The sequence below is a fragment of the Neofelis nebulosa genome, chromosome 11 (assembly GCF_028018385.1).
Source record: "Neofelis nebulosa isolate mNeoNeb1 chromosome 11, mNeoNeb1.pri, whole genome shotgun sequence".
NCBI lineage: Eukaryota > Metazoa > Chordata > Mammalia > Carnivora > Felidae > Neofelis > Neofelis nebulosa.
Window position 1 is genome coordinate 2665085 of NC_080792.1, and position 24557 is coordinate 2689641.

Below are 24557 nucleotides of genomic sequence, written 5' to 3' on the forward strand. Positions count from 1 at the left end.
GAGTGTGTTCAATCTGGAAATATGTGGTTAATTATGAGCTAGCAACAAAACCTTGACTCGTGAGGTCTCCTCAGGACAACAGCCCTCCCCTCCCTCAAACAGGTGTTTGCAGAGACAGTCCCTATGCTAGACGTGTGCTCCTCCCTGAAAAGTGTCAGCCAGAAGAAAGAGCTTTTACATCAACCCGTCCCTCAACCTTTTCTCAGCACACGAAGAAAGCAAGCGCCAGCTCCAGCTCGTCCTGGGGATCAGTCGACCGAAAACGCAGCAGAACTGCATAAACTTGCTCGGCGGTCTACACGTGTATGTGACTTACTCGGGTCACAGCCCAACAGACGGACGCACTGTATGCAAGCTCTCCAGGCGGAGCGCCGCATGTGACCTCACGGCCTCTGGAGCCCCACCCGGCACTCGGGGCAGGAGGGAGCGCGGTCTCCGGGCCCAGGGCCAAGTGCCTCCCTCCATCGGGGGGGCCAGCGCGCCTCAGTGTTGTGGGGAAGCGAGTCTGGCTGCCTGCGGCCACCTCACGGCACCTTGGAAGATTCTGGCACAGTAACCGGACACTGGCCGGTGCTCTCTCGTGGGAGAGGTTTCACGGGCTGCGGATTTCCAGCAGCTTATTCGTGCACATGAAGCAGATACTCAGAAATGCAAGGGGAACTTCCAACCCAGAGGCTTCATACAGTGAATAAAAGTATGTGGAAATGTGCTTTTTTTCCTTCTCTCCTGTCTGGACAGCGGGGATCCCCGGATGATAAACTGCTTAGATTCCAACCTCCGGTTTTTCACTTGGGGCCGAGGGGCCAGATCAAGGGGAAGAGGGGACTAGAACCACCGTGGTCTGTGGGCTGAGAAACAAGGATTTTGTGGCCACATGTCAACACTGAGACAATGCGTGTCAGGAGGCAGCGTTAACAGATGAGCGCTTTGCCCCTCAGAGAGCACCTGCTCCCCAGACTCCGGGAGACATACAGCCGGTCCCCAAGAAAACATTTCTGTGGGAACACTCCTGCCCCAAAGACAGAAACCTATTTCCTTCAAGAGTGATGCAGGAATCTCTGCCCCTCTATGAAGCCACGCTGAGCCCCACAGGTGCTCAGGAATGAACAGAATGTCGCTACAGTCTGCACGGGGGCTCTAAGGGCCAGCGCTGCGGGCACTGAGCAGAGGAAGGGCAGGTTCCAAGCCTCCACAAGGAGGCCGCGCTTGCGCCGGCCTCGGATGGCCTCATAGGCCTGCCGGAGCTCTCAGGGACACGGTGGAGAAGGGAAGAAGACACTCCTGCTGAAGAAAGGCCCATGGCAGAGGATGGCCCTTGAAAAAGAGTGTGACTGTTTCAAACGCCCAGGGAGCCAGCATCCCGAAGGCCAGGGAGGGAGGCCGCAGAGGCACGGGGGCCGGCTCACGGAGAGCTCACGGACCCACGGGGTGAGGAGTGAGCGCGGACAGAACCGGCAAGGGTCCAGCCGGCGGGATGGCGGTGCTGTGGTGGAAGGGAGGACGCAGGTGGCCGAGGGGCTGCTGCATCGAGGACAGGCAGAGACCGCCGGGGTAAAGCCCTAGGGGCTGTCGGGAGGAGACGCCAATCACAGGGAGAAAAGCAGCCTAAGTTTTACGACTGTCGTGGTTTTGAAATATCAAACAAACAGGTTGATACCATCAGAACGTTCAACAGACCTATCGCCTTTTCGAGAAAAAAAAAAAAAAAAAAAAAAAAAGGAGGCACGTTTCTTAAAAGATAAGCACTATGCCAGCCTAAACGTCTCGGTCTTAACGCATATGAAAATTACCAGGGAGAAATGGCGATTTCTTCTTTAGAATTTTTTTTTCTTTTTTATCCAACTTCTCTGGGCTTTCTTGTTCTTTTTCTGGCTCTGCATCGGCAGGGGGGGGCGGCTCACTTGAGGCGTGAGGCGTGTCCGCGGTGGGCCCCTGCGCAGAGGGCGTCCTGGCGTGGCTGGGGTCGTGAGCATGCGCTGCAGCTGGAATTGAAGACAGCCCACTGTTTTCTAAGGCTTGCTGAGACAGAACAGAACTAACAGGTTAGGAGGGGTGAGGCCCGAACCCGCCTGCCAAAATCAATCACAGAGATGCAATAAGGCTCGCCCACAGAATTCTAATTCCGCCCCACGAGACATAAAACTCTATACGCCGCCGATCGTCACTTGTAAGCTCGACTCCCAACCCTAGGAAGCTGAAATGTCCGTTCTGACAACTGACATCTCCCCTCCACCCAGAACACGGTACGGTAAAAATCAAAAGGAACTGAAGTTAATTCCTTATTAGCCTTTTAGGAATTTTACCTCAGACCACGTTGGTTATCTCCAAACGGGTCTGGGACTCGCTGTTTTCAGTTACAGCGAGCCTACCCAAAAGTTTATGTCGGCTGTCATGCACCCTGAGATTCTTTATACCAACTCGTCCCAAAAGGTACAGAGAGGAGACAGGTTAGTTGTTACAGCAAGTAACTAAATAGGGTGGAGAAGGCAGGCCGTCTCTGTTGGCAAAGGAAGGGTCTGAGGATACAGCTGGCCTGGGGTGAAAGAATCAGAAAAGAGCACTTTGCCCCGATTCGTTCTGCTGCTCTCCCACCGGAGCGTGGACCATCCACACGGCCGAGGAGACACGAGACTGACTCTCTCGAAACAGTTACACGAAAGCCTCTACAAAGAACGAGGTATGTCTTAGGCCTCCGTCAACGGGGATAAATACAGGAAGGTTCTGAAAAGCCTATTCATCTCAAGTAAATCGCTCATGGAGAAAACTGAAGTTTTAAACTATTTCTAAATTTATGCATTAACCATCTAGGATTCCGCACTGTCCATAAGCAACTCAATAAGCAGATTTTGTTGGGACAGAATGTTTTCAATTAGGACGCATCTTTATTGATGCTTCCTCTCCTCTGACAAGCCCCCGCCTATTTATTTTTTGGTCACGAAGCCCAGGCGCAGACGAGCACGGACAGGAACAGGCAGGTGCGTCTCACCTGTAAAATGTCCTGGTTGATGCCCACTGTGATGCTGAGCTGCTGGCCGGGCTGAGGGGGCTGGCTGGACTCAGCCGGCCCCGGCTCGGACAGCTCCAGGAGCTGCTGGATGACATCGGTCACCGCCTGGGAATTCTGCTGACTCGACGCGGACGTGACGTGGACTTCCGTCTGCTGGAGAGGTAACGTCTGAAACAGTGTGGCCTGAAACGTAGCGGCATTGTCGTTGAAAATATAAGAAGCACATTAACTTGTACTTCAATTTACCAGAAAAAAGAACAGCACCTCTTCCTTACGACCATTAAAATCTAACAATATCCCAAAAGATAAATGTTAAATAAAACGTCTCACTGATTTTTACATGAGGCACAATACTGGCTGTTAAAGGAACGTATGCGGTGAATTGTTCGCCTCACTTTTTAAATTTTTCTAAGTGCCAGGAGAGACAATCAGTTCAAGGTGGGGGTTTGAGCACAGGGTTACGAAATAAGAGAGAAACCACCGTGGCCAAAACAGTTCAAGACATTTCGGGAAAACACGTGCGCTAGAGGAATAAATGCGCAGTGAAGCTACAGACAAGAATATCCAAGGAGGGACCGACCTGATCACCCAGAAACTCAGGAATCTGAAATGCCACACCAAGAAGAGGGTGGAAGTCAGAGACACTCGTGTGCATGGTGCCATCAAGGTGGACACAGGACGCCACGCGTCTGCCAGAATCGACAGGGCACACGACACAGAGCGTGGACCCGAGTCACTGCTATAGCACAGCAGCGCTCGCTCATCCGCTCTGACAGACGCGGCACGGAAACGCAAGGGGGCAGCAACGGGGCGGCCACGCATGGGGCTGGTAGGGTACATGGGACTTCTCCACCTTCTGCTCAATTCTCCTGCAAACCTAAAATTGCTAAGAAATCAAGTCTATTAATTAGAAAAAAAAGATGATGGAAAACTACTTAGGGCTGCCAGTGAGTCCCTTGTCTTCGTCCACAGAACAAGTGACAGGCACTTACCCTGAGGCAACAGAAATGGGGGATTGTCTCTAGAAGAGGCAACAACGGGGGCACCTTGGGAGGATCAGGGCACCTTCTTGGCACTTAGTCCCCCAACTGAACAAAGTCTGCGTTCTGCCCCAGGGACCCCAAGTTTAAGGGCTGGCTCCCCGGTCAACTGCCTGTAAAGTGGCTCTGGAGGCCACACAGCTCCATCCTGCATGGGCCCACTGCCGCCTCACTGCGCAAGACGACAGCACCACCGGCCACCGGGAGCCACAGGCTATCTCGACGAGGGCACGGTGGGCAGTGGCCCCGGGAAGACCACTCAAGGAGCAGAAGAGAACTTTAAAAGGAAAATGCTAACTAGGCTTCCCAGGAAACCTCACCAAACCAGAAAAGAAAGAAGCAATCAGATGGCAAAGGAGCAGTCTCAGAATTTAAAAATCTTAGCAGCTGGAGCGCCTGGGTGGCTCAGTCGGTTAAGCATAGAACTTCAGCTCAGGTCGTGATCTCTCGGTCCGTGAGTTCCAGCCCCGCGTCAGGCTCTGTGCTGACAGCTCAGAGCCTGGAGCCTGCTTCGGACTCTGTGTCTCCCCCTCTCTCTGCCCCTCCCCTGCTCGTGCTCTCTGTCTCGCTCTCAAAAATGAACAGACATTTAAAAAAAAATTTTTTTTAATCTAAAAAACAGCCCAAAATAGACATTTGAAGACTTAATCGTTAGTCTCTAATTGTTCTCCAGTTTCAGAACTTATGGACAACAATCCCCCTGATCAGGGGTAAGGTGAGGAACCATCCCATGCCGCAGATACTGCAGAAAAGAGAAGAAAACACAAAGCACACACGAGGCCCTCACGTTCAGGAACTAAGCACTGCCTAGTGTCTACACTGGCAGGAGGCAGGTGCTGACGAACACACACTAACGCTTCCAAGATTCCTGGATGCAGCGGGTCTGCGGCGGTGGAAACAAGCCTACGCTTAGATCCTGCCATTATAGAGGCAACAGACCAAGGCCAAGCTGGAGATTCCTCCCAAAAGTTTGTGTGTCAGATAACTTTCAATACGTGTACTGGAAGATACAACTTAGTTTCCCAAAAGTCCACAGTCTCAGGAAAAAATTATCACTGTCACATCAGACATGGAGAAACATTATTTGGAAAGGATAACTGATTCTTAAATTATAATAACATAGGGATAGAGATCATTCAATAATAATTGTCAGTAGCACTGTAGGAATTACAAATTCAGAAATTAATGATTACATTTTGTCCTTTTTTCACTGGTTCAAATGACAGTCCATAAGTCAGGGTCATCTGGTATCATTCTGAAGTCTAAAAAGATTGATTTTCTTTCACTAACTAAAAAAATAAGAAAGCAGCCCTTACCTGCTAGAAACTTTCATAGCACTTTATGGCATTAAATAATTTTTTTTTATGTTTTTTACAAGTGGGGGAGGGGCAGAGAGAGAGGGAGACACAGGATCTGAAGCAGGCTCCGGGCTCTGAACTGTGAGCACTGAGCCCAATGCAGGGCTCGAACTCACAAACCACGAAATCAGGACCTGAGCCGAAGTCAGATGCTCAACCGACTGAGCTCCCCAGGTGCCCCGGCACTAAATAATACTCTAAGTAATATTCAATCTTAAAGGTCAAAATTGGGATGACAGATTTCAGTAAGACATTATCCTCTTATCAACCAGCTTACTAAACTCACCGTTAACACATGCGCCGTCTCTGCAGAACTTGCTGGATTCTGTGGTCCACCCATATGCATCTTGCTGATATGAGTGTTCAAGCTACCCAAACTTTTAAATACACAACTACATTCTGTACAATTATAGGTAGGGCCATTCTTGACCTTAAGGAACAAAAAAGGAAAAAATGTTTTTTACAATTAACAGTTAGATAAAAATGTTTAAATTATAGCCAATCTAATTTGCCGTTCTATTGAAAATGACGGAAACAGCCTAACCATTTAACATTACCTCCTCATTCAAATTAGACAGCTCTAAAATCAATGACCCAATTCTTTAATCAATAATGCCAATCTGAGACTAATTGAAATTTCAGTCTTTTCTATAAATCAGGACACGTTTGGAAGTAAGAAGCGTTCAGTTATTATAATTTGGTAAAAATACCTGACTTACACTCTCAATTCTTAAATTGCTAAGCACAATGTTCAATTAGAAAGGCTACACAGTTGGGGCCCCTGGGTGGCCCAGTCAGTTAAGCGTCCGACTTAGGCTCAGGTCCTGATCTCACGGTCCGTGAGTCGAGCCCCGCGTCGGGCTCTGTGCTGACAGCTGAGAGCCCGGAGCCTGTTTCAGATTCTGTGTCTCCCTCTCTCTCTGACCCTCCCCAGTTCATGCTCTGTCTCTGTCTCAAAAATAAATAAACGTTAAGAAAAAAAAAAAAAAAAGGCTACACAGTTAGATATAAACATCACCCTAACTGAGCCTTTAGGGAGCTCATACACACACGTGAGGACAGATGGTCACCCAGTGTGTACATTTTTCATCACCAATTCCAATATTCCACATCAGCAACTACTTTCTACCACTGTGACGTAGCCAGAAGTGGACACCAGAGATAAGGAGTGATGTGGAGGGCTTTTCCAAACTCAGGAGCTCTGGTGAGCACCTCACAGGGCAGCCCGGGGTCCCAGCGAGGTCTCTCTGGGCACTACACAAGTGAACGGTCATCCCGAAACCTCGTCTGGGCAGAAGCAGCTCTGGGAGAACGCCGCATGCAGGCCACATTTATTCTTCTGCGATCTACAGGAAGCCTCACCTCACGTTGTTACCACCTCACTAGTATTTACGTGTTCTTCCTCATGTTTCTGGGTCTGAGATAATAAGCCTTGGTTTTTAAAAGTAACTCACTGCATACGGAAGTCTGAATCTGTTTATAAACTACGTAAAGGGTGTAGGTTTTTTTTATTTTAGTGATACTTAAGACTTCATTCCAAGGAAAATAAAAAGAGACACATTTGATTTTAATATGAGTTTTCATTCTGGGGAGCCTGGGTGGCTCAGTCCGTTGGGTGTCCAACTTCGGCTCAGGTCATGATCTCACGGTCTGTGAGTTTGAGCCCTACATCGGGCTCTGTGCTGACAGCCCGGAGCCTGGAGCCTGCTTCAGATTCTGTGTCTCCTTCTCTCTCTGCCCCTCCCCCATTCAAGCTCTGTCTCTGTCTCTCTCAAAAATAAATAAACATTTAAAAAAAACAAAAAATTAAGAAAACATATGAGTTTTAATTCTGCAAAAGTTACACAAAATAAACAGATCCTGGATAAAAGTATTTGTGTCGCTTAAACATTTATTTATAGTCTACAATTAGACTATAAAAACACCAAATCATGATAGTCAGTAAGAACAAATGTTAACCTGCTTAAGAGATATACTTCCAGAAGCTTTGCAAGTCGGTAAGATCTACAGACAATAAAAAATTGTCAACATCAGTTTCACTGAAAGAGTTAACACGGAGGGAAATAAACAGACCAGAGGTCTGTCTGACAAAAAATGCAAATGAGGCCACATGTAAGTTTAGCAATAATAATAATAATAATAATAGGAAAAATACTTTTTTCCTCAATTTGTTTCTTATCTTCCAATTTCTTTTTTTTTTTTTTTAATTTTTTTTTTTGACATCTATTTATTTTTGAGACAGAGAGAGACAGAGCATGAATGGGGGAGGGTCAGAGAGAGGGAGACACAGAATCTGAAACAGGCTCCAGGCTCTGAGCTTTCAGCACAGAGCCCGACGCGGGGCTCAAACCCACGGACTGTGAGATCATGACCTGAGCCGAAGTCGGCCGCTTAACCGACTGAGCCACCCAGGCGCCCCTCTTATCTTTCAATTTCTTACACTTCAGAGTGTCCATGTTTCAAGTTAGCTAAAGGGATGAAACAGGCTAACAATCACAACTAGCAAAGGTATGATGATATTCAAACATTTATTCATCAGAGCTATGACAGTGCAAGGCCACATAGGGATAATATTTTATGTTTCTTCCATATCGGCCTAAAAGGTTTCCATCTACAGGTATCTGTTTCTTGTTTAAAACAAAGTCTGCTCTGCACCAACCCTAAATCTAGAAAAGAATGTCTCAGGCTCACCCATTGGCTCAAGAGCCGCGTAGCGCGGCCCCGTGAAAACCACACCCACCCATGTGCGACGTTTACCTCCGAGTGAACTCTCTGCACGTGTGACTGCAGATTCCCTTTCTGAGAAAAGGCGGCAGGACAGAAGGCACAGGCGTGGGGTTTTTCACCTGTGTGCTTGATCATGTGCGTCTGCAACGCCCCCTTCTGGTTGAAAGCCTTCCCGCATTCACTGCACTTAAACGGCCTTTCACCTAGGGAGGGAGAAACATGCTCAAAATATAATTCCATAGTGTGGGAGCCCCGGATGAGCTAAGAGAGAAATACGTTCCACCAAACTCAAGACCCAAAACCTATCTGTCCAGACAGAACGCCGCCCCATAACTGTAGACTCATGTATCTAACAACCTAGTCAACGTGAAGACCACGGGCACACGACAAAGGACGAAAAACCAAGATTATCTTCCAGGTCTAGCTAGCTCTAGAGCACTCGTTCTTTCCTCTAAACCACCTCATAAATCACCCAAAAGTGAACGTACTTCATACCTGTGTGTATCCTAATATGCCGAGTTAACTGACTTGGCTTTTGAAACGTCTTTCCACAGTGTGGGCACGAGTACGTGAATCCACTCCTGTCGATGTTCCGATTGTAAGACCTTGTACTTGACACCCTAGTGTAACACAGGGGGGAAACACTCATGAAGTCATCTCTTTTGTGTTACAATTCCAAAATTCAAATGCTACCGGAAAGTGTGGCTGACTGGTGGTCAGAACACACAGCAGTGAGAAATCACAGAGGAGTGTGTGTATGCACGCGTGCACACACACGCACACACACACACACACGCACACACAGATGCACACATACATGCAGTTGTTTTGTGTGTTCATTACCATAAAATTCATTTTTTGCTACATAATGAAACGATGAACTTCCTTTTGTCTTGTTTTCTTGGGGGCGGGGGGTGCGGAGGTCAGAACGTCCCTTGTGGACAAAGCTTTACCGTGACAGTCAAAGGTAAACAGCTCTACGCTGCCAAGTGTCCCCCCATCCTCCGGTCTCCCGCTGTCAGTACCATTGAGACGGGGCACCAGGGTGGTTCGCTCATGATCTGGGACAGGCATGCCTAGCTGGAAGGGCTTCCCACTACCCTGGGGATAAAATCCTCAGCCCAGGATGGCCTCAGCGCCACAAACTCGCCTCCACAGTGGGCTCCCAGACACCAGGCTCCCTTCTGCTCTCAAACGCAGAAAACTCGCCGCTGCTGAGTTGTGGTAACTGCTCTCCCCTTGGCTGCAGGTCCCTGCCCTGGACCCAAAGGGCCCTCCTCATTGCAAGGACCCCTCCTCACAGCGGCTCCCAACCCACCGCCCTTCTCCGCTCACTCGCTCACTGCCTGCCTGCCTGCCTCCTGAGGAGTAGATGAGCAGTCCTCACGGAGTGTGAGGACGAGGCTGTCTGTCTGTCCGGTGTGTCCCTCGGCCCCAGCAGACTCAGAAGCCAGCGTGGCCGAGCGCAAGCCCACCACCTAGTCATCCTTAATCATCTCTCCAAAACCCTCCCAGACACATCAAAACCACCTGCGCTAAAACCTCATCAGAATAAAAATCGAGTGTGACGGGGCACACGCAGCACGGCTCAAACGGTGACGTCCTCGCTGGGCTCTGCATCATCAACAGGCAAGATGGAGGGAGCGGGAAGGGGAAGAGAGCTCTGACCCCACATGGGGTGCAGGCCCCACATCCAAACCACAGCGCCCGAGAGGATACACGAGCCCCGCCGAGGCCGCGGTGCACACACTTTATTAACCGCTGCAGACACTCTGGTTGTGGCTGTAGTTGTTATTTAAGAGTCTGCATATTCCCTAAGCTCTGGGGCTGGAACGGTGGCGAGCGAAAGTGACAAGGGTAGGTAACAAGAAAACGGATGCTGGCTCTCAGGGTCTGGTGGAGAACTCGGCTCCGCGAGTGTGACACGTGAGCATCGACACCAGGCCCCGGGAGCACAGGCCGGGAAGAGCCCGTCTCCATTGCATCAAGAAAGTGAAATTGCAACAAGAATACACAATCAGGAATAAATCGAACAGGAAACTTTGAAAGAGGTGTTAAGTTTTACTGGAAGTAAATACACACGGGTATTTAAGCACACTCATGCTGCCAGCATTATGAGCTCTGAAAGCAGACGATGAGGGTTTGATTCCTTGACACTGGAAATTTCGGTGCTGTATAACCGTGGGAAAGTAACCTGGTCCTGGAGTCTCAGGTTTCTCATCCACAAGGCAACCCAGTCTTACAGGGGTGCTCGTAATGATTAAACTAAGCTTTACTTATGTGTTTTTATACACACGCTAAGCGCAGTGTTCAGAACACAAAAGTTCTAAACAGACGGTATAAATAAAGCGATTCATGAAAAAGGGTGCTTATCTGAACCCTGTTACTTGTAAAAACGTATTGCCAGGATCTTGTTCTACAACTTTTAATACTCTGCTAGTGAAAAATCTCTACCCATACGGCCTGCTGTCTATTTAAAATTTCGGCTCTAATCCGAAGCAGACTCCAGGCCCCGAGCTGTCAGCACACAGCCCGACATGGGGCTCGAACCCACGAACTGTAAGATCATGACAGCCGAAGTCAGACGCTCAACCGACTGACCCCCGCAGGCGCCCCGGCTCATACCTAATTTTGTAATGAGTCTTCATGTGCTCCTTCAGCTGTGATGACGTCTCGAACTCCTTCCTACAGGCCTTACAGGTGTGCACGCGGCTCCCGGCCAGCTCCTGGCGGTGCTCCTCCATGTGGATGGCCAGTTGGCTCTGCAGGGTGAACTCATCCCCACACTCCGAGCAGATGAGGTTCTGCAACAGCAAAGACCATTCGTGAGCAGAGCAAGTGTTTCAAAACCATCACTTCTTACAAGAACTGGTGTTGGGAACAGTCAATACACAGATTACACTTTCCTCTGGAACAAGCACGATTTTGCCTCAAAAAATACATCATTATGTCCAAGTGTGAGTATATAAAAATAATCTTTATTGGAAGTAAAAGATAGAAACATAGGGAAAGGGATGAGAGAACACTGCCATTTTTGGGCAGAGTGAACGGCTTCCAATTGGCTGTTGTAACTGGCATCTTGTCCTTCTGTGCTGTGGACACATTACAGAGGCAGAACGACTTCACCTCCACAGAAGGGTCAGGACACAATTTAAGATTATAGTTTAATAGACTACCTTAAAACAAAACAGCTGGCAAATTTTTAAATGGAAACATTTCTCATTGTTGCAATTTGTTTACAGGGAGCCTATCACAGAAAAGTCTGGGACTTTGTCCAGACCTGGCTTGCTCCGTACATGAAACAGGTGTGGTCTGGTGTGGTCTGAACAGTGCCGTGAGGACGTATAAAATACACACGGGATTTCAAAGACTTACCGCAAAAAGCAAAGAACATAAGACAGGTCAGTAACTTTTAATATGTGAATAATATTTTGGATATATTTTCAATACAAAATATACCAAAATAAAAAAAATTTTTTTTTTCTTTTGTAGTAGGACTACTTACTATACATTTTAAATCAGTCGTATGTCAATTAGGTAACGCTGGTCCAGATGTTCTGGAGTTGGGTTGGTTCACATGAAGCCTGCCAGTTACGAGCCACGTGCATTTGGGTGTTAACCACTGTGTGTGTGAAACACGGATGTCAGTAACGCCTGCCCTCACCGGTACTCTAAAGACACCGCATAGAGCGCGGCACAGAGGAAGAACTCAGCATGACACATATCAGTAGGGGCTACTGACTGAGCACGAGGTTTGATTAACCCACCCGTTCAGAGTTCCTAATACAATTTTTTAAATGATCCGCAAAATAAACTGTCCCAGCAAGGGGGAAAAAGTGAGTGTAACCCGTCAATGAGCATAAACTATTGCTTCCAAATAACAAAACATATAACCATTTCTTTCAACAGACTTTCTTCCATTTACTATACATCATGGCCCTGTAGATGTGTGTAAACCCTATTAAAATGAGCTGGTTCACTGACACTGAGAGCATCCTTAGCAGGAAAAGACAGGGATGAATGGAATATATTGGGCAACCCCATAATGATTTCAATTCAAAGAACTTTAAGTTAGTATTCTTTATAATAATTTAAGGAAATAATGAACTACCGAATCGTTAGCATCTTGTCGATAACAAGAAAACTCTCTCCCAGAAACTGTCAAAAAGAAAAAATACACCTAATTTGCTGCATCTCTTAGAAAACGCTCCTCAATTTGTATGGCAAAATATTCACGTTCACTAAGGACTCCCCCGGGCCTCCCATCTTGTCACTGTGAAATAAAACTTGACCCCAGCACCCTGCCCCGTCCTCACCTTATTCTTTTATTGCTCTGGCTCAGACCCATCCTCTTTTTACTTACCTTTTTACCAAATGATCAGAGTAGTATATTTTAGGAGAGCTCTACATTTGTCAGTTCTCTGAGTGAAAACTCTGGTTATGCAGTTTGCTCATTTGGTAAAAGCAAGGGCAAGAACCACCCCCCGGGCCAAAGCAAGAGGCCACGTGATGGAGAGCGTCATCATGGTCTCTGCTTCACGCCGGGAAAGCCCAAGGAGCCAGGACACGCCTTCCGCCCTCCCGCCAGCTGGCGGCACTTGCAGAAGCCTGACAAGGAGCCTGTCCTCGAGCCACGGAGGACAGCTAAGGGTCTTCTCACTGTGCCGCATTCTCCATAGTCAGAGCTAACGGCAATCTTTCAGGCTGGAAGTGATGACTGCTTCCTCCCCTAGAACAGACCCTTCTGCGTAGTTTCCCTCACTGACAAGTGGCAAGCAGAAATCGTCAAGGGAAATGCATGGCATTCTAATCAGCCTCCGCCTTGCCGAAGACGGAATTTTTACAAGTCAGGGTATAAAATATGATAATACTAACTGCCTTGGGACCACTCCCCCTGTAACACCTGTCCTTCCGTCTCCCCAGCCCTGGGGCCACCGAATGATCTTTCCCTGCCACCCCATCTCTCAGTCACGCGCTCACACCCTCCAGGCTCCAGCATCTAAGGCTGCTCTCTGCCCCTGGCCTTCTCCGGTGCCTCTGGGATTTCTATTCCACTGCTGAGCCCTTCAACTGCGTTCTCTATTTCAATCACTGCATTTTCCGCTCTATCATTTCCCTTTGGCTCTTCTATTCTTTTCATTTATTTCAAAACCATTCGTAAAGCAATTTTTGGATGGCTGCTTTAAAATTCCTTCCAAATAATTCCAACAGCCAGGTCATTTCAGTGTTGGTATTTGCTGTCTTTCCTGGTTAGAGTTGGAACTATCGAGGCTCTTGGTCTGCTTGATGACTTTCAACTGTATCCTGGACACTTTGGGTATTATGCTGTAGACTCTAGATCTCCGCTTATCTTTCAGCAGGCAGTCACTCTGCTTAGATGCAGCACAGGACCAGGTCAGGGGTAGAGGCTCACCTCGCAGGGCCCCGCTGACCCCACGGGTGGAAAGCCCAGGGCAGACTAGTCCTTCCTGCACCAACTGGTTCAATGTTGCTGCGGCCAGGTGCGGTGAGGCTCAAAGGACACTATCTGGGCAGAGAATCGGACCACTGCCTGCACCTGCCAGACAGAGTATGGGAGGTCAGGTCCCAGCCCGGCTCCACAGGCACCATCAGGTGGGGGAACCTGGGTGCCGCCTCCTACCAGGGGAGGGCTGCAGGATCAGCTCCTACATATTCCCAGGCGGTCACGGGATCAGAGGGCCATCTGTTCCTGAGAACAGGGACGGGGCGTGGTGAAAGATCACTGGAAGCCTTGCCGAGCGGGTTTTCAGTTGGTATTTGGCCGGAGCAGGGTGGGCATCGTCAGAAAGACTTCCCACGGTGGCCACTCTTTTGCCGGTTTTGGCTACGGGGAAGCAGCTTTCATCTACGGTGCTGGCAGGGGCACCAGGCTCCTCCAGCAACCCGCCCAGGTGGAGGGGAGGAAAGAAAGAAGCCAAGGCCCGCCCTCCAGCCGCCTGCCCTCCTCCCACCTCCCCCGGCCCTCTCCACCCGCCCGTTCTGCCTCGTCCAGGCATCTCAGCCGTGAGGGGGCCTGGGACGAAGGGCTTCTCCGTGTTAGCTGGATTCTTACAGCCTATTTCTGCATGTGACTGACTACAGGACTTCGGCCTGGAGTCACATTCATACACCATATTCTTCTACAATCACCCAGAAATACAAACATACCGCACAGAGAAAGGCAGCCAAAACCGTATTACTTTCACATATGTGGGAAAGACGGAGAACTGTGGTCCAATACCTAGACTTTCCTTACACAGTAACAGATTTCCTACCCGACCAAATATTCCACCTCCCAATCCTGCTCACCCGCCACCAGCCTGCGTGAGGACCGTGACTCTCGGGAGAAGCCCTCTTCGTCCTCCTCATCGAACCACGCGACAGGGTTACCTCAAAGAGAGAGGAGGGCAGAGGGGGTCCCGGACAGCCTAGGGGGCAGCGCGACCCTGCCAGCTCTGAGCTGCACGGGCCCAGACAGGTGAGCGACGGAAACAGAACCTGGATGGAGCCTAATACAAGCATTTAAGACAAGAACGAGCTCCCTCCTTTTCACGTAAGGCCAACACGTTTTTCACACCTGAAGTAAGCACAGCAAAGCCCTTTTTCTTGTGCCCCTGGAAAGCCCCCCAGACACAAATTCCTGCCCGGCGTGGGGTTACTAAGTCAGGTCACCGAGTATCTGCCTCCAGCTTCCGGAAGCCTTCTTGGCACACACAGGGCACCCACGCGTCCCTGCACATGCCGCAGACCTCTCTTCCCCGATGGTGCCTGCCCTTCCCCTCCCGCCATCCTTCACGATCCGAGACCGGCTGCTATACTCAAAGACAGGAGCCAGATCGCAGGGACAGCAGCAAGAGAAACGTGGAGTCCCCTCATCTCAGGAAGACACGTCTCTCAGAAGACTTTCTAGAAAAACTGTAACAGAGTCGGAAAGTACGGAACATTGACATTCTCACAGCCATGACGGTAAAAGGCAAAGACGCTGAGGGTCAGGTGGGACCAGCTGCCTGCAGGCGGGGCCTCGTCTCGCAGCCTAACAACTGACACGAGGGAAGTTAAACCGTAGACCGTGATCAGAGGGAAGGACGGTGAGCTCCACTGGGAGGAACCACCTGGGAAGGGATACGGACGAAGCGTGTGCAAGAGAAAATACGACCAAGGGACGACTCCGGAAGTTACGTACGAGGAACTAAGAACTCCTGCCAGCGAGAGGCGACTGTCAGGGTCCAAGCCGACTGCAAAAGGCCACTCCGAAGAAGCGCTACAGGGGAGCACGGGGAGTGTGGCCGTCGGGGAGCCGCGGGTGGCCGCGAGGGGCCAGAGCGGGTGCCCCGGGGAAGGCACCCCGGCCCGCTTCGCCCCCGCCTGAGTGATCCTGCGGGAGGAGCCACACACACCCCAGCCCAGATGCTTTCTGCCCACAAAACATAGGCTCCAGAAGCACTAACCAGGCTGCACACAGCTATTCGCTCGTACCCAACACACACTGGCTCATTCTCAGCAACGAGCCACGCGTCACCTGCACCACCGCCCTGCTCGCGTCTCTGATCAGGCTCTGCTCTTATCGCCTGCTCTGTGTCCAACTGCCTTGGCTCTTGGCCTCATGAAGACAGAGCAGTGCTCCCACCTCACCGAGAAGAATGAGGCTAGCCAGCCACAGGCCCAAACTGTGGACGGGGCACCGGGTGCCCCAGGGCAAAGTCACGACGGGGCCCGGGACAGCGGACATTGTCAAGGGCTATGCGATGCTCACTGCTGTCCGGTCCCAGACACACGAGCGGCTCCAGACACTCAGCTCCACTGTCATCAGACCTTTGCGAAGCTGGCTTTCGGTACCTGCTGTGGTTAGAAGCAAGGACTGAGTGACAATCAGTGTGGAATGGGAAATCCCGGGGTTCAAAAAGCTGTGCAGCACCTAATCCGTGCACGGAAGTCTTTCACATAACTCAGTAAGACCAATACTCACTATGCTGTTTGGATCTAAGTACTTGAAAGAGGAGAGGAGAGGGGAGGGGAGGGGAGGGGAGGGGAGGGGAGGGGAGGGGAGGGGAGGGGAGGGGAGGGGAGGGGAGGGGAGGGGAGGGGAGGGGAGGGGAGAGGAGAGGAGAGGAGAGGAGAGGAGAGGAGAGGAGAGGAGAGGAGAGGAGAGGAAAGGAAAGGAAAAAGAAAAGAAAAAAGACAGGAGGGGAGGGAAAGAAGGAACTCTTAGGTTTTGGCCTCCGAGAAAACTTACTGAGACACGTTGGGAAGTCTGCCCAGTGCGGCAGAAGCCGCCGGGTGTCCACCCCAAACCCGTGCCCTCCCTCCCCGTGAGCCCTCCCACAGGGGGTCATCCCTTGCTCTGCTAGGTGCCGCCTCTGAGGATGAGTCCCTACAGCAGTGTTAAATTCTGGAGCGCGGCCACTGTTCTACGACGACGAGGGAAATGGTCTTTGCTTTCAGGAGATGACACACTCAAGTATTCAGACGGGCAACGGCAGTGGGACAATGCGGTGGGGCCGGGGGGACAGAGGTGTGCCTGGTGATCCAGGTAAAGGACTCACTGTTCTCAGGTGCTCACTGGACCCGTCTCAGTGTGAGCTTTTTCAGAATAAAAAGTCAGGGGATATGCTACCACTGACTACACACCACGACGACACACAGGATCAGAAGCTGGTTTTATCGGAGACGCTCCCCCCATATGCTAGTGAAAACAGAACGTCTTATCACCCGATTACTATTTCTAGACGAGGCTGTGTAGCTAAAACCTTACAGAGAAACTGGCAGAATGGCAAGGTACAAAGGCTAACATACAAAATCGCTTTCCTACAGACGAACGACAAACACATACAGAAAAAAACCCTAAACGATGCTAATAAAAATCCTAAAATACTTAAGAGTGTAAATAATACACTGAATAAAACATTACTGAGATGTTTTTGTAAACACATTCAATTTTCAGCCGTAACAATCTAAAAATGTAATTCAAACAAAATAAAAATACCAACCGATTTCTAACTAGGCAAAATTCTAAAGTTCACATTAGTAACAAACCAGAAAAGGAAAACAGGAAATATACGAACATTTGCTTATGGTCACAGAGGACCACGGCAAAGACAACGGTGGAGGACGAGGAGGTGGTGACCCCCACGAAGCTGCAAGAGGACCGGGCAGAGGGAGACGGCAGTTCTGATGCCACTCTCTGTCATCTCGACTTCTACTAGTAGGCTACCTTGCAGATATTCGAAACCGAACGCCCCCTCGCCCCTCAATCCCTACTCTGCTGTGGGCTGTGTGGTCACACTCACTGAACCCAAAGCCGGGGCGGGTGCTTAATCCGACGGAAAGGGGCGGACGTGAAACAGAAGTGGACTGGACGCCAGAGCCCGGCGCTGACTTCCCCAGACGGACGAGGCTTCCTGGGCTCGCGGACAGGGGTCCCAGCAGGTGGCTGTGGAACTATTCCAGGGACAACTGCAGGGCAGAGGGAGGGGAGGGGCGTGCCGACACGCGGGCCGAGCCGGGGGGCAAGCGCAAGGCCCACGGGAGGACCGGAACCGAGGGATCGGTGTGAGCGCCCGCGAGGTGCAACGGGCGCGGGTGCCGCGCTGCACGTGCACCTGCACCGCGAGACGCGGCGGGGCCTTGCAAAGTAATTTTAGATGTGGGAAGGAGTTCCGAGCAAGTCCCAGGGACCAGATCTGGAACTGAACGCGCTGCTCACTGCAGCCTTGTCTGTATCTACGAAAAGCTGAAGGCCACCTAGAAGAGGGACGGTGGCCTGCCGACTTCCGCACGTGCGTCTGCAGGTGACGCCGTGTGGTTGTTGAAGAGAATGAGACGGCCCAGATGAACACAAGCGGAATGCCACCGAGGCTGCACAGCTGAAGACAACAGGAGCAGGACGGACGGCGCGCACCGACCGGGCTGCAGAGACCTGCACACGCCCGGGATGCCAGGCAAGCGGACAGACACCGCTTCCAGGACGCCTCGACACCTTGCTCTCACCCTCCCCACTCGGATTTCTTACCACGTGAGTGTCGAAATTAGTCCAGAATATTTTAATAGACTGTTCAACACACACGTTTTCTGCTTTTCAAAAAACACAAAAACAAAACCAAAAACAACGAGCGAGACAAGGCACGCCTACACCGTGCGGGAGAACGTATAAAGCAGCACAGGCTTCCCACAACATAACGTGGCATTCTATAAAGACCTGAAAAAGTATTATCAATTCAGCAAATCCAACTGTAGGCATCTATCCTAATGAAATAATTAAAGATGCATAGAAAGACGTATTATTTATAATATTAAAAAAGCATAGGGGCATCCAGGTGGTTCAGTCAGTTATGCACCCGATTTCAGCTCAGGTCACGATCTCATGGTTTGTGAGCCCACGTCGGGCTCTGTGCTGACAGCTCGGAGCCTGGAGCCTGCTTCGGATTCTGTGTCTCCCTCTCTCTCTCTGCCCTACCCCGCTCATGATCTATCTCTCTCTGTCTCTCAAAAAATGAATAAACATTAAAAAACAATTTTAAACTATTCTTATATATATATAAACTATTGTGGAAAGCACATATAGCAAAAAAAAAAGCCTGAAAGATTATACACGCATTCTAAATGTTGTGATTATTGGTTCTTTTAATAATGTTACTCTTCTTAATCTTTAGTTTCCAGCTTTTTTCCAAAGTAAATACATATTACCTATACAGTAAGTTTCAAAAAGATAAAAACATATTATTTTGTATTAAAAAGCAAAGACATATAAAAAGAAGAGACAAACCTATGTAGAAAGTATGAACTCAATTTTTAGGATGCAAATTTTCCGCATGCGACTTCAATCATGTATTTGTTTTTCTGTCTCAGGAGGAAAATATACCAAACAGTTATCTGTAACCATCCTTGGAGAGTAGAATTAAAACTTTTATTTTCCCCTTTTTACTTTTTTGCATGTTCCTAATTTTACACAATAAGCAGAGATATGGGGGGGTTAATATTTTCAAAGCAGCAGCCATTTACACACTGCAGACACAAGCACCCCCGCCCCCTCACCAGCGACAGAGAGCCTGCGTTTCCCTCTTCAGCACTGCAGCCCCGTCGGCCCTCAAGTGCTCCCGATACCACACCTGTGGTCCTCACAGAGTCCCTGACTGTGGTGTTTAACCTACTTTGGGTCATCATGAACTTCTCTTCCCCCAAATTCCCACACCTCAGGGGGTTCAGACGCCAAGCAAGGAGACACTACCGTCTTTAGAGACAGAATATTTACTTCTGGCCACTGCAGAATCCTACAAAAGTTCATTTCTGATTAAAAAAAAAAAAAAAAAAAGGGGGGGGGGGTGGGTAGGGGAAATATACCAAACATTGAAGGGTCTCTGCCCTAAGGTACTGACATAGCCGAAAAAGAAAACGTTTTGTCAGTCAACTAGAGATTCAGCCAAGGCACATTTAGTGATCATTATCTCCTTGAAATCTATACGCAAGGCTTTTTTACACTAGTTTCCACCTCAAATCCCCCTAAGGATTAGATGCATTTTAAAAATCCATGAACAAAGTATAGGCCAAAATAATTACCTCTTCCTTTTCATGCAGCATAATATGTGCTTTGAGACTAGCCACTCTGGAGAACTTCTTGTTACACACAGGACAGGTAGGGTCTTCCCCATTGTGGGTGCATTTATGAAGTGTCAGGTTGAATTCAACATTAAATGTTTGGGGGCACTGGTCACATCGATGTGGCTATTTGGAGAGAAAAGTCAAGAAGCCACTGAAACACAATCTTTCCATAATAAATGTCATTCAAATATCAACAAGTACCATGATCTACAATCTTTCTAAGGAATTTCTGAAGTCTCTTCTGGACCTGAAGTCAATAAATCCAAAATGGACACAGCAAAGCTCCTGGCAAAATTCCTCAGAAGATTATAAGGATGACAACACATGTATGTAGAAAATATCTTGAAAAAGAAATGCTGCATATAAATGCATCAGGATATAGTCTCTATGAAAATAAACGTGGGCACCTAGGTGGCTCAGTCGGTCGAGCATCCGACTTAGCGCAATTTGTGGGTTCAAGCCCCACGTTGGGCTCTGTGCTGACAGCTCAGAGCCCGGAGCCTGTTTCAGGTTCTGTCTCCCTGTCTCTGCCCCTCCCTCACTTGTGCTCCTTCATGCTCTCTCGCTCTCTGTCAAAAATAAATAAATAAACATTTAAAAAAATATACGTATGGGCGCCTGGGTGGCTCAGCTGGTTAAGCGTCTGACTTCAGCTCAGGTCATGATCTCGCAGTTTGTGGGTTCGAGCCCCGAGTAGGGCTCTGTGCTGACAGCTCAGAGCCTGGAGCCTGCTTCGGATTCTGTCTCCCTCCCTCTCTGCCCCTCCCCCACTTGGGCGTTCTCGTGTTCTCTCTCTCTCTCTCTCTCTCTCTCTCTCTCTCTCTCTCAAATAAATAAATAAACAAACAAACATTAAAAAAAAAAGAAAAGAAAAGAAAGGGGAGAAATTTCAACTCACTGGGTTGGATTTTTCCGTTCTTTTCTGATCAACTCTACTGCTCTGAACAATATCACTTCAAGTAAAACAAGTAATCAACATTTTTAGGTTTTCAGAGAGTTGATTCTCACGGTCTAAAATTTCCCCCAAATGAAAAGTGTTCTGCCACTTACTTGTAGAAAGATAAAGTAATCGCTGGCATTTCTGAAGTATCAAGACCCTGAAGAGTCAGTATTTTCAGATTTTCCGCTTGGGAGGGTGGTCCCAGTCGGTACCAGCACTAACGTTATTATACTTGGTCATATGTTATCTCTAATATTCGCACTGCAGACAAAGCCAGAGTGAGTCACCTCTTGTTCTCCAAAGGAGACTTCCCTGGTCATCTGAACTCGAATGGCTCACCGGCTTACGTTCTCCTCATCCAGAGGAAAGTCAACAACCACTTTTTAATGGTGGTTCTAACTGCCACTTCCGATCTATCGGGCAGATCATTCCATTAGGACACTAATACTCTTAACCTAGCCCACAAGGGGCCCTGAAAAGAAGGATTCAAATCTCTATTTAAGATAGTGTTAGTCCCTGCTGAAATTCGATCTAAAGTATCTGGAATCTCTTATAAAATGCAAGACACCTTAAGGATAACGCTCCCTGCTGGAGACAAACCCATCAAGATACACCAATGTTGTGTTCAGGCATACAGAAAGCGAACTACTGAAAGTCCCGTTTTGAGATTATTTCTTTCGTCCGCTGACAGAGAACTTCAACACCTAGATTCCCTAGGCAAACCCCCCCTTCGTCTCATTAACCAATATAATGGCTAGGAAACGACTACAACTTAACACAAAACGTCAAAGATTTATTGACGTAAGATAAAACGCTCCACGACTGAGGAATCTAACTTACAAGGAAAAGTTTTATTTGACGTGGTGATTTTCACAATACCTCCAGTTTCAACGCTCACATTTCTGACACCCCTCTTGAGAATACATACCTTGTCATTTCGCTCGTGATCCCTCATGTGGCGTTGAAACTGGGACTCTTTTGGAAAAGATAGCAGACAGATTTCACACTTATGGAAGTTTGGAACTTGATAGGCATAATTAGTGTTCTCCGCATTCAATGTTAAAACTCCATCTATAAAATTGCATAAGTATAGACAATAAATACCAGTTGTTATTCTCATCACATAAATAAAACTAAGTTATTTGGTTATTATTTAGAAACCAAATGACATCAGAGATTTGCAAGAGAATTTAGAAGAAATTAATGGTATCTTAAATGTTTTAAGCGGACACGTTCTTAAATTAGATACGAGAAACGCTGGGACGCCTGAGGCACAGCACGAAAGAATTCTAAGTCCCCGTGGTAGGGTTTTTAGAAACCTGAAGCTAAACTCCTGAGCTTGATATCCACACAAAGACACACGAAAGCCAAGTCTATTAGCCTTGCCTTTGGCCTTAACATGGTTTCAAAGCCACCTGAAATCGCAGAGGCATTTCACCTCTAAGCCACTTTGAGGATTCACCGATAACCCCCACTGTTCCTCTTCCATCACGCAGCAAACAAAACTCAGGTGGAGACAGAAAAGCGAACTGGAGCACTCAATCCACCTCTGAAAACTGCCGCAGAGCAAGATAAGTCAAAGAGGAGAAAACTCGTCCCCCGATGGTTACCGGTCAGACGGACAGAGGCCGGCAGTGCTCCGTCCGGATGAGCCCTGGGCCTCACGATACGCTTCTCGACACCACTCAGGTCAACAGCTACAAACATAAGAGTATTTTCTAATAAAAATATGCAATAATCACACAAATTCGTCAAGAATTTCAGGAAATAAAGATGTCCAAAACTGCTACAACTCTTTTAATAAACTCCAAGTCTTACTATAATTTAGACACAAATACATAATACATGTTAATGATACGAGAGCTAGAAATAACAGCACGTACGACTCTTTGTATCAAATCTGACTCAAAACATTAAAATTTAGAAATCTGGAAGTAAAGCAGGGTTGATTTTAAGACTCTAGGTTAAAGTAAGCTCCAGAAAGTGTTCTGTTTCTCAAACGTCCATGTGGTAAACATGGGCATTCCACATTTTCAAAAGACCTTTAAATGCCTCCCTTGAGAAAAGAAGCCACAGTTCCAAGTTTGGCCAAAAGTCCTTCTCCTAAGGTGCAAGTGCCCTGAAGGAGAAGTGTGGCCACGGATGGGGGGCGGGGCAGAGGCCAGGCCACGGAGGAGGTGGGGTGGCCGGGCACAGAGAGTGGGTGGCACCTTCAAGAATTCCTCCGGCGGACCCCGGGTAAAGCCGATTCGTTTCTAGAAACACTGACACAGTTCGATAGACCACAACTTCATCCAGAAACAAACGGGTCTACTATAGAAAAGATGCACATAACTTTTATTCTATTTATCTTCAACTATATCCACATTCTGTTCACAGACATGCATTCAACATTTCTACAGTAAATTAGTAACAAATGTTTTAGGACTCCCCAGGTCCCCCCAAAAATGGTTGCTGGGACGTCAATTGATATATTATTCCCTTTGGAAAAGTTTGTACTATGGAAAGAAACAGTTTGGGAAGTTGAGAATGTTCAAGTAAAACATCTGTTGAAAATTGTGTTTTAGGAACTCAGTAGCGACTGTTTCCACGGAATGGCTGAACACAGTGGTGACAGAGCTCCTCAATAAACACAAAACTAAAAGGCTACTTCAGGACGTAGAACGAAACAATGTTCATAGCGTCTATGCTGAAACTGCTTAATGACAGCCCAAAATGAGAAAGGATGTAATTATGTAATTACCTGCAACTAACAGATAAAACCCAAGAGATAAGAGACTATACACTCAAACCTGAAAATCACATTGTTTTGCTTATGAATTAAGACTTTTCCAGGGAAGATTTTTATCTTAAGAAGCAAGACCTCCCTCCTTAACGAAGCTCAAAACATACTAAAATCATGTTTTCAGTACGTCCCTTCCACCAGTGATAATACACTATTAATTTGGTTCAAACACAAACTTAAAACGATTATTCAAATCAAAGCGTAACTACAAGGGAAAAACATGTCTTAGTTTCCACAGCGAGCATAATTTTAAAATCCACAGCATCTCTCGACTTTCGCTCTGCTTTGGGGGCACAGGCTTTGCACACGTCATTTCTCTGCACTGAGAAAGTACGAAGCCTTCCTCCCAGGGCGAGGTGGGCTCTATCATGCACACTGTTCTTTCCGGACAGCGTCCCGGGCCTTACAAAGAACTCTTTCGCCTATCACCTCTTCAAGTTCATTCAAATTTCCAATTTCCAGTCCACAGAGTACGTGTTGTTCAGAAAAAAGCCCATGAAACAAATGTATCCTTAGGATGAGCTTAGGAGGTCCACAAACCCTGTGAAACCCACACGTCCACGCACTTCCCATTGTGCTGGGGGAGAGGTAGCATGTCCGCAGCCACAGAGGCCACCAGATTGTTTAAGGGGCCATGGATCTAAGTAAGGCGTGATCACACGAACGGTCCGCCCTCCTGGGGACAGCTGCATTGTTAAGAAGCGGCCCGAGGAACGTCACGTGACACTCGGGCAGCACACGTTCCTGATGCTGTCCAAATCAGGTCGGTGTCCTCGGTACCCGACTCCACACACGCAGAGTAAGCACAGAGCCACCTGCATCCAGCAGGGCCCAAATCTAAGAGTTCACTCAGGCCAGGATTTTTCAAGTACGCCTTTCTGCCCGTCCCCGCCCCCAGAGGCAGGGGATGACCACTCTGAGATCAGTTTACCTAGTCACCTAACACGCACAGGCACGAACACATTCTCTTCAACTGTCTGCTCTTCCTGACTCCAAGGACACAAATTCACCACCAAATTTAAACAAACACTGACTGTACAAAGATCAGAAATTGAGCAGGGGCGTCTGGGTGGCTCAGTCAGTTAAGAGTCAGACTCTTGAACTC

General features: G+C 48.3%; 1 protein-coding gene across 9 annotated transcripts in view; it reads right to left on the reverse strand.

The window, feature by feature from the left end:
* The window catches only part of ZNF236 (zinc finger protein 236), a 108194-nt gene that overhangs the window by 71230 nt on the left and 12407 nt on the right, over positions 1 to 24557 (reverse strand). For 6 of the 9 annotated variants that reach the window (XR_009250789.1, XM_058691786.1, XM_058691783.1 and 3 more), the window contains exons 2-9: positions 21596 to 21738; positions 19686 to 19850; positions 10758 to 10936; positions 8628 to 8752; positions 8163 to 8335; positions 5692 to 5835; positions 2987 to 3190; positions 1791 to 2019 (exon numbers count right to left, since the gene is read on the reverse strand). Coding sequence is in view for 8 of the 9 variants with exons in the window: in XM_058691786.1 (XP_058547769.1) it covers positions 1791 to 2019; positions 2987 to 3190; positions 5692 to 5835; positions 8163 to 8335; positions 8628 to 8752; positions 10758 to 10936; positions 19686 to 19850; positions 21596 to 21738 (1362 nt within the window). In the remaining variant the exon portion in view is untranslated. Of the gene's footprint in view, positions 1 to 1790; positions 2020 to 2986; positions 3191 to 5691; positions 5836 to 8162; positions 8336 to 8627; positions 8753 to 10757; positions 10937 to 11637; positions 11755 to 13545; positions 13690 to 19685; positions 19851 to 21595; positions 21739 to 24557 lie in introns of those variants that run through there. The other 3 variants (XM_058691789.1, XM_058691788.1, XM_058691787.1) reach the window with 3 other exon arrangements.